The sequence below is a fragment of the Tupaia chinensis genome, unplaced genomic scaffold (genome assembly GCF_000334495.1).
Source record: "Tupaia chinensis unplaced genomic scaffold, TupChi_1.0 Scaffold000539_1, whole genome shotgun sequence".
Lineage (NCBI taxonomy): Eukaryota > Metazoa > Chordata > Mammalia > Scandentia > Tupaiidae > Tupaia > Tupaia belangeri.
In genome coordinates, this window is record NW_006160052.1 from 1,919,971 (window position 1) to 1,929,436 (window position 9,466).

At 54.9% G+C, this 9,466-nt stretch overlaps 1 protein-coding gene across 1 annotated transcript in view; it reads right to left on the minus strand.

Moving 5' to 3' along the window:
• Positions 1–25: 25 nt before the first annotated feature.
• Positions 26–9,466, minus strand: part of SLIT1 (slit guidance ligand 1) — a 227,696-nt gene continuing 218,255 nt past the window's right edge. The window contains exons 32-37 of the mRNA XM_006157398.1: positions 5,416–5,653; positions 3,685–3,815; positions 3,087–3,241; positions 1,513–1,801; positions 1,027–1,238; positions 26–322 (exon numbers count right to left, since the gene is read on the minus strand). Coding sequence (XP_006157460.1) covers positions 81–322; positions 1,027–1,238; positions 1,513–1,801; positions 3,087–3,241; positions 3,685–3,815; positions 5,416–5,653 — 1,267 coding nt within the window. The 3' untranslated portion in view covers positions 26–80. The remainder of the gene's footprint in view (positions 323–1,026; positions 1,239–1,512; positions 1,802–3,086; positions 3,242–3,684; positions 3,816–5,415; positions 5,654–9,466) is intronic.

The following is a 9,466-nucleotide window of genomic DNA, read 5'->3' on the forward strand; positions in this document are numbered from 1 at the left end:
CCTGCCGGGGATGCCCGCCCCCCAACCCAGCGGCGGCCGAGCCCCGGTGCCCGCCCTGCCCCGCCCGGTCCACACCGGCGCTATGCCTGGCAGAGGGCACAGCCGCACTTGGTGGGCTTCTCCACCTCCTCCGCAAAAGAGGTCCCGTCGCTGCACTCAAAGGTGAACTTCCTCCGCTTCAGCCGCAGGCCCCGGCAGCAGCCCTGGCCCGGGCACGAGCCCCGGCACTCCACCCACGACAGCGGGCGCGTGGTCTGGCAGATGGCATAGCCCCTCTGGACCTGGTGAAAGTCCCGGACAGGGTCCCCCCGGCACTCGGACTCTGGATGGGACAGACACCAAGAGAAAGCCTCAGGGCACACCCACTGGTGGCCAGCACTGCCCGGGGCAGGAGGAGGAGGGCAGGCGGCCTGGCCTTGTGTGCAGCCCGGGCACCCTCCCTCCTCTGGCATGCACACACACAGCGCTTCCTCCTGGCGCCTGCGGTGGGGCCAGCAGCAGGAGGGCGGGCAGGGGGTGGGCTGCAGGCCAGGTGGGGCTCCCGGACTGGGTGTGCAGGAAGGGACGGGGTAATGCCATTGGAAAGGCAGGCAGTGGGAAGGCGAGGACTGGGCCAGCCCTGGGGGCCTGCGCTCTGGATTTCACTTCCCCCATCTGCCTCAGCAGCCTGCCGGCCGGTAGAAGCCCCTTGGTCAAGCCAACCAGGGAGGGCCTGGGAAGGGGTCCCCAGCCCTTCCTGCTGCTTCCAGGTCCTGAGGTGCTGGAGCCCAGACGTGAAGGCTTGGCCAGAAGGAGCCCCAGGATGGCCTCTCTGTAAGGGGAGGCCCCAGATAAGGGAGCCAGAGCCACTGGCCAGAAGGAGGCAGGAGGGCTGGGCTCCTCGCAGGACAGGAGGGACCCAAGGCCCATCAGCTGCCAAAGGAGGACCGGGCACCAGGGCTGCTGAGTGTGGGGTGTAGTCCAGCTGCCAAGGCAGGTAGTTGGGAGGGTCCCTGGAGAGGGTGCATCAGGAGGGGGGCCCCTGACCTTGCTCACACAGCTCGCCCGAAAAGCCAGGGTCACACACACAGTGGGCCCCCGTGGTGGCCGAGGCCTGGCAGTGGCCCTGCAAGCACTGCAGGCCCCCACAAGGGTCTCCCGGTGCCCCGGCCTGGTTGCACAGGGCCCCCGAGTACCCCTCCTGGCACTGGCAGCTGTAGGAAAGAGCATCGAGGGGCACACAGTTCCCATGGACACACCTGGGGGACAGAGAAAAGGCAACTTGAGAACAGGTCTTCCCAAAGCCACCGGGTCCCGCGCCTCCCAGCCTGGACTTCAGGGGACTTTATCCTGGTGCCAGCATTTCACCAGAGGGAGCAACGTGGGTTCTGCTGGTCCCCATGGCCCTCCAGTGGGCAATGGGAACAGAAAGCCAGGTAAGCATGCCAAAAGGGGCGTGGGCCCTAAGAGGGGACAGAGGGCCTGGGGAGGTGGAGCTGGCGGAAAGGGCAGGTGGGCAGGGGCGAGGCTCACTTGTGGCCATGGCAGGGGCCGTCGGCTGGCTGGTCGCAGTGCAGGCCCCCCCAGCCGGCCTCGCAGTGGCACACAGGCCCCGGGCTGGCGCTGGGCTGGCAGATGCCGTGCAGGCAGTAGAGCTTGCGGCAGGGCTCGCAGCCCGGCACCACGCCCGGCTTCATCTGCGTCTTGGTGAAGTCCTGCAGCTCGTTGTTGATGTACAGGTTGCGGATGCAGCAGAGGAAGCTGGTTCCGTTGAGGATCTGCCACAGGCGGAAGGCGGCCGAGTTCACGTCCACAGGCATCCCTGGTGAGGGTGGAGCTGGGCTGAGTCTGGCTCAGACCATGCCTGGCCGCCACCCCTGAGGTCCACAGGACAGCCCACGGTGTACACCCTTGCCCCGGCTCCGCCCTTCTGTCTCTGCCACCCTGGTGGGCCCCACAGGGGCCTGGGGCTCCTGCTCCTCAAGTCTGCCGCCCTCACCCAGGGCTCCTTCCTTCCCTCTGGAGACCCAGCGGCATGTGGCCCTTGCCACCCGCCATGATCCTCCGAGGTGGGTGATAAACCCACGTGACGACAGGCTCAGTGAGTTGCTTGAAGTTGACAGCAGGTAGCAGAGCCGGGATTAGAACTCAGGGGCTCCACCTTCACATCACCATTCAACTGAACTATTTTGGCTGAAAACGGCTGCTGTACTTCCACACTTGGATTCCCTTGGATAAGCAGTGTTAGGCTGTTTTCCTGAGCTGGTTGCTAAGTTACAGCCAACCATGCTGACCACGCGTCAGTCGATCACAGAAAGCCCGCCTTTTGGGCTGTCTGTGCTGCCCTACCGTCCACCTGTAATCAAGCCAACTGTCAGTTTCCCTTTTCGGAACTTAGATACGGAATTGAGCACAAGGCTAGCCGGAGTTGTCTGGAAGTCTGGGACAACTGCCCGATTTAAACTGTGTTAATATTTGCTCAATTAAAACTCTACTTTATTGGGGACCAGCAGGTGGCTTGGTGGTTAAGGCGCTGGACACTCCCACATGGCCAACCATGGTTCGAGTCCTGGGCCTGATGGCTTACTTTCTCACTTTCCCTCTCTCTCTGTCTCTAGTCAAATTAATATAAATAAATGAATATAAATGAACGCTGAAATGGCCCTGCGGCACCCCACAGCCTGCCCCCAGAAACCCTTGCAGTCAGGGGCAGGGCCCTCGAGCCTGCAGAGCCCGTAAGGCCAGTCGGCACCCAGCTGATGGAGTGCTGGACGCGGGTCTCCTGCAGCCAGTCTGGGCCCTCATGAGGGGTCTCAGAAGCTCCTTCTGGCCCAGCGCCAGAAAAGAAGCACCCACACGGAAGACAGGGCCTGCCCAGCCCAGATGCCCACCCTTCTTGGTCAGTCTTGGCTGGGCAGGGGCAGCCTGAGCTCCGGATGGGGAGGACAACCCACCAGCAGCTTGGCCAGTCATTAGGGTCACCCTCTGCCCCCAGTTACAGGCCCTGGGCACCAGCTTTCTAGGTCAGCCTCAGGCCAGAGAGCAGAGGGGGCTGTCAGCACGGCCTGAGAAAGGGCACCGGGGCCGCCCGCCAGCCGGGCTCTCACCGCCCACGTAGAGGGGGGCCTCGCTGTTGAGTGTGTAGTGCTTGCCGAAGCTGCCCATGGTCAGGGGGCTGCCGCCGTCGATGGAGAGGTTCACCATCTGGTCGAAGGCGACCAGCTCCACAGTGTGGAACTGCCCATCGTTGATGGTCTCGGCACTGGAGGGAGACAGGGCGCCCCGGGGTGGGCTTCAGTCTGGCCCACCCGCCCTGGACACCTCCCCAGAGAGGCCACTGTTCCAGTGGCTGCTTCCCAGGGCACTGAATCTCTAAGAGAGGGACTTTGGGGCTCAGTTTCCCGTTGCCTGTGGTCCCAACCCCCTCTTCTTGGGGCTCCCTAGGGAAGCTGCGAAGTTCGGAGCAGGGACCTCCAACTTATGAGTCTCCCCTTGTCCATTAAGGAGTCCCCTCCCTCGTAGGGGGACAGGGAAGGATGGGGCCACCGCTCAGGCCTCAGAGGGCCTCAGACCCACACTAGGCGGGGCCCGAGGGTTCAGGTGCCCTTTCCTCTTGGGCAGCCCGGGATTCCAACAGTCCTGAAAACCTCCTGCCTTGGCCCAGTGCCCCACCCGACGTGGCTGGGGGGCACCGGGAAGCCCCACCTGTAGATGGCAGAGCTGGGGTGGCTGCCTGGGTCGTAGCTGACACGCACGTGGCCCTGGTGCAGCTCAACTGCAATGTGGTCGCTGTCCCCGTTGTATAGCAGGATCCCGTTGTCCTCTGCCGTGGAGACCTGATGGGCAACGGCACTTTCTCTCCCACCCCACCCGGCGCAGCGGCAGCACAGGATGGTCGGTGGGGCAGACGGGGGCCCGGGACTGGAAGTGGGATGCTAGCGTAGAACTGTCCTCCTTTGCCTGACCCGGGCGCTGTTCCTCTGGGGAGTACTGACAGGCTGGCAGACCTGGCTCAAAGACCATCCCCTGGGGCCGGCCAGAGCCAGGCGGGGAGGGCGGATGGGCAGCTGAGGCCGGTGTGAACTACGTGCCAGGAGGAGCAGGGAAGAGCCTTGGGGTGATCTGCCCAGATACGAAAAGTTCAACATGACCACTGTCTCCTGGATGTGGGGAGCCCTGCTCTGTGGGCCGCAGGGCCTGGCTGCTCAGTGTGGGTGACAGCCAGGCCAAGTCCAGGAAGGCTCTCCCACAGCCACAGCCTTCCAAACCAGGAAGGAGCCACCCGGGAGGGAGCGCCTGTCACTGGAACCATACGAGCGAATCTTGGAGTTTTGCCTCAGGAAGGAGATGGCTCTAAGAGGCTGTAGAAGCCACGATCATTCGTAGTCTGCCTTGTCCCTCTTGTCCCCTTTTTTTCCAGTAAAGACCTTGATCCTCCGGTCAGCAGAGGTAGGCACTTGACTCAGGTTGACCAATCATATTACCCTATCCACTTGGACTCACTGATTGGTCCAGGGGTGGGCATATGACGGAGCCGGGCCAATCAGAGCCTTCCCTGATTGTCTAATTAGAGTGGGGAAGGAAGAGTCCCTCCGCGGGGGGCAGTCAGGGGAAGCTGGCAGTGGCCGAGGCGGTGCTGGTCAGGGTTCCGGGGAGCTGTGTGCTGCTGAGTTAGACTAGCCGTTGTCTCGCTACGTGGACAATGTAAGTGGACAGGATTTTGAAGAGGTGATACAGGGGAGGGGAGCAGAATGAGCAGGTTTGAGAGGCTGAAGGGTTCTGAGAAAAACAGAAGAGGACAAAAGAAAGGGGGAAAAGAAAGATGTGGCATTTGTGAAAGGGAATGGAACTGGGGGGAGGAAAGATGGCGACGGAGGAGCTTCCATTCTTATCATGTGATGTGCGACAGAATCCACTCTCCTCTCCCTCACCAAGCCACACTTAGCAAAATTAGCGATTTCCTAGCAAAACAGCTCTATTTCCACGAATGCTGTTGAAGAGGGACTTGTCTTTTCCCCTTCTCAATGGGACGCTGTTCTGAGGTGGAACGGCAGATGTGACAGTGACAATCGAAGGGGCCCAGGGACATGTGGTTGAAGCCCTGCACCCAGCGTGAACCTGGCCACGCTCCAGCCACAGGGGGCAGAAGCTGAGGAGTGGCTGAGACAGAGATGGTGGGCGGGGGTCCTGGAAAGTGTGGTTTTCTGGGTGCAGTCAGCCACGGCCCCCCTCCACCCTGCCCTGGCTTTGTGGACCAATAACCTTTCCCATTGTGGTTAAACTCATCCGAGCCGAGACCCTGACACCCACATCCAAGGAGCTTTGATGAGAATCCTTCTCCTTGCCCTGGCCAGGGGAGGCTGTTAATGCTCTGACTTGAGCCCAGGACCCCCGCCCCACACCTCCCCTCTGTGACCAGGCCCCCTGGGTACGCACCTGCAGTGTGATGTTGGCCCGCGGCCAGTTCTGCAGGTCAGTGAACTGCAGGTAGGTGTCCCGATCCACGAAGTTGACACTGAGCAACTTCTCACACTCAGGGCCGCCAAAGCCTGGGAGGCACTGGCATACAGGCTGGCTGCCCTGGTCGACACAGTTGGCCCCATTCTGGCACTCGGTCCCCTCACAGGGGCTTCTGGGGGCAGGCGGGTGGGGCGGTATCTCACAGAGCTGTCCACTGAGAGGAAAGGACACAGGTCAGAGAGGGCCGAGCCAAGGGCCTGGAGAGAGACACACTGAATACCTTGGGGAAAATGGACCTTTTTGTTTTTTTTAAAGAATTATTTATTCGATTTTATGTATTATTATTATTTTTTAATTTGACCAGAGAGAGAAAGTGAGAAAGCAAACCACCAGATCTAGGACTAGAACCACAGTTTGTTATGTGGGAGTCCAGCACCTTAGCCACCATGCCATCTGCTGGCACCAGGGAAAATGGATCTTTGAAGTGAAGGTGCTCCTGGCCCAGCAGGTGGCATGGTGGTTAAGGTGCTAGACTCCCACGTGGCTGACTACGGTTTGAGTCCTGGACCTGGAAGTTTGCTTGCTCTCTCTCTCTCACACACACATCAAATTGAATAATAAAAATAAATAAATAAAATTAAACAAATAGTTCTTTAAAGTGAAGATGCTCCTAATGAACTCCCCAAGTGAACTGAGGGCCAGAAGGTGAAAAACAGGTGCGGTCCCTGGTGTGGTAGCAGCAAAACTGCCTGGGTGCTTGTCAGAGTGGAAAAATCTCTGGAATTGCTTTTTTCTTTTTGTTTTTAAAATATGCTATAGAGTGCATGCACTTGCCAGAGAGAGAGAAAGAGAGGAAGCAACCTCCAGGGGGAGTGGCCACACCAAAGGCTTTTCTCCCCATTCTCCTGGGATTGTGAGTATGCACATATGTGTGCCTAGTGTGCTTTCAAGCCCCCAGGACCAGGACTCGAACCAGTCAGTCAGCCATGTGGGATCCAACCTTTACCATGTCACCCTACACCCTGGCTAAACCCTCTTCTTTCTAACCAGATCCCAGGTTATTCACGTGTGCATTAAAGTTGGAGAAGCACTCGCTGCTCATGTCAGTGACTGCAAGGCAGGTTTTACTACACCCATGGTACAGAAATGGAAACTGAGACTTAGGACACAAGCAGAAAGGACAGACTCAAATTACTAAAATCAGAAATAAGAGATGTTACTATCCACCTTATAAAAATGAAGAATTGTAAGAGGATACTATAAACAACTGCATGCCAACCAATTAGATAAAATAGATGAAACGAACAAATTCCTAGAAACACACAAACTACCAAAACCAACTCAAGAAAAAACAGAAAATAAATAGATCCATAGTAAGTATTAAAGTAAATTAGTAATAAGGAAATTTCCCATGGGACCAGCAGGTGGCATAGTGGTTAAGGTGCTGGACTCCCACATGGCCAACCACAGTTCGAGTCTTGGACCTGGTAGCTTGCTTTCTCGCTTTCTCTCTCCCATTATTCAAATTAAAAAAAAAAAAAAAAAAAAAAAAATCAAAATTAAAAAAAAAAAAAAAAAAGAAAATTTCCCAGACCCAGGTGGTTTTACTACTGAATTCTCCCAAACATTTAAAGAAGAATTAACACCAAGTCTTCACAAGCTCTTCCAAAAAATAAAAAAGTAGGAAACCCTTTCTAACTTATCCTACAAGGCTGGCATTAATCTTTAAACCAAAACAGACAGAGACATCACAGAGAAGAAAATGACAGACCAATCTCTCTTATGAAAATATGCACCACGATCCTCAACAAAATCCAGCATGAAAACAATATTACACGTAACCAAGTGGGTTTTACCCCAAGAATGCAAGGCTAGTTTAACATCTGAAAATTATTAGTAGCATACATCATTATCAATAGAATGGAAAAAAAAATCACAAGATCATCTCAACAAATGCAGAAAAAGAATTAGACAAACTATAAAAACTGTAACATTCCTTCATGAAAAAACACTTGGCAAGGGGCTAGCAGGTGGAGTGGTGGTTAAGGTGCCGGATTCCCTCATGGCCAGCCGCAGTTCAAGTTCTGGACCCTGTGGCTTGAAATGACAACAAATAAATAGATAAATAAATGTTAAAAAACAAAACTTGACAAATCAGGGACAGAAGTGAACTTCATCGAGCTGATATAGGGCACCTAAGAAACCACCCGACTAACATCTTACTTAATGGTGAAAGAGTGAATGCCTTTCCACCATGATTAGAGACAAAACAAGGACCCTTGCTCTCACCATTTCTGTTCGATTTGGTAGTGGGGGTTTTAGCCAGGTCAGTTAGGCAAAGAAAAAAGAGAGAGCGAGAGAGAAGGGAAGATGGGAGAAAAATGCATCCAGACTGGAAAAAGAAGTGACTTGTCTCAAATGATATGATCTTGTAATAAATAAATAAATAAATTCTATGGCATCCACTGAAATGCTATTAAAACTAGTAAAAGAATTCAGCAAGGTTGCAGGATATAAGAGTAATACACAAAAATCAAACCAGAAAGAAATGCAGAAAATTTCTTTTATGATGGCATCAAACAGAACAGAAGACTTCTGGATACCACAAGAACAGGGTCTGAATCCTTGTCAGTGCAGCTTCATGCCAGGCTCGTGCGACAACCCTGACAATCCAGGAGGAGAAAGAGTCACAGCCTCCGCCCTTACCACAGGGCTCTCTCGCACACGCTCTTGCTCTCTGGTATAGCTGTGTGCTCGATGTCATGAATAAAAATCGGTAAAACTACAACGTAGGACGGTACACTGCTGGGCGAATGTACACTGGCATGGCCACTGGAAAGCCACCGGCCGCTCCCTGCAGTCACACACGGAGTTACCACGTGACCGGCAGATCCTGTCCCAGCTCTGTATCTGAGAACTGGACATGTGAGTCCACACGAGAACCTGTGCGTGAGTGTTTACTGCATCAGTGTTCCTTTTTTTAGGTTTTTGTTATAGGGTGTGTGAATTCACCAGAGAGACAGAGAGAGGAAAACGAGAAATCTCCCGCAGGGGAGGATGACACCACTATTCCTTCTCCTCCATTCTCCTGGGGTTTGGGCATGCAGCCGACATGAGTTTCAAACTGTCAGGTCTGGGACTCTAACCGCAGTCAGCCATGTGGTGCACCCCAACCACCACGCCGTCTGCTGGCCCCACATCAGTGTTCTTAGTAGCTAAAAAGAGAAATAACCTAAACACCTATGGCGACCCATGAAGAGACAAATAAAATGTGGCCTCTCCAAACCATGGAGCATTGTTCGGCTAAGGAAGGAACACAGCGGTGACAGCCAGCGACGTGGATGGACCCTGAACAGCATGGCGAGTGAAAGAAGTCTGCCACAGAAGTAGGCTGCGCGACTCCCAGAACGGGGAGCTCTGTGAACGCGGGTGTTTGCAGACTAGTAGCTGCTCAGAGGTGGGAGGGAGGAGGGGCTGGGTGAGGCGAGTGGGGCTTCCTCTCAGGGTAATGAACATGCTTTAAAATTGATTGTGGTGATGGGCGTCCACATCTTTGGGAAGACACTAGAATCCATTGAACTTTAACTGGGAAAACTCTATGTTATGTGAATTGTATCTCAAGAAAGCTGTTTTTAAAAATGACACAAATAGGACCAGCAGGTGGCATGGTAATTGAGGCACTGGACTCTCATGTGACCAACCACGGTTCTAGTCCTGGACCTGGAGACTTGCTTTCTCACTTTTCCTCTCTGTCTCTCTCTGCCCTATAGCAAACTTAATAAAAATGACACAAGCAGAGCATGAGAGGAGCTCCTCCAGCCTCCCAAGGAAGCTGGGTGGGAAGGGTCCCACCTTGCATGGCAGCACATGTCTTCATAGGAGAGGTCTGTCCAGGCAGGTGCATGACAGGTAAGTGGGTTTCTCTGTAACCTGTGCCCGTCCCTCCCACCACACTGGTCAGGGACCCTCTACCCACCCCAGCCACACGGATGCACGGCTGGTCATTGACAGAGCCATGGTTACAAAC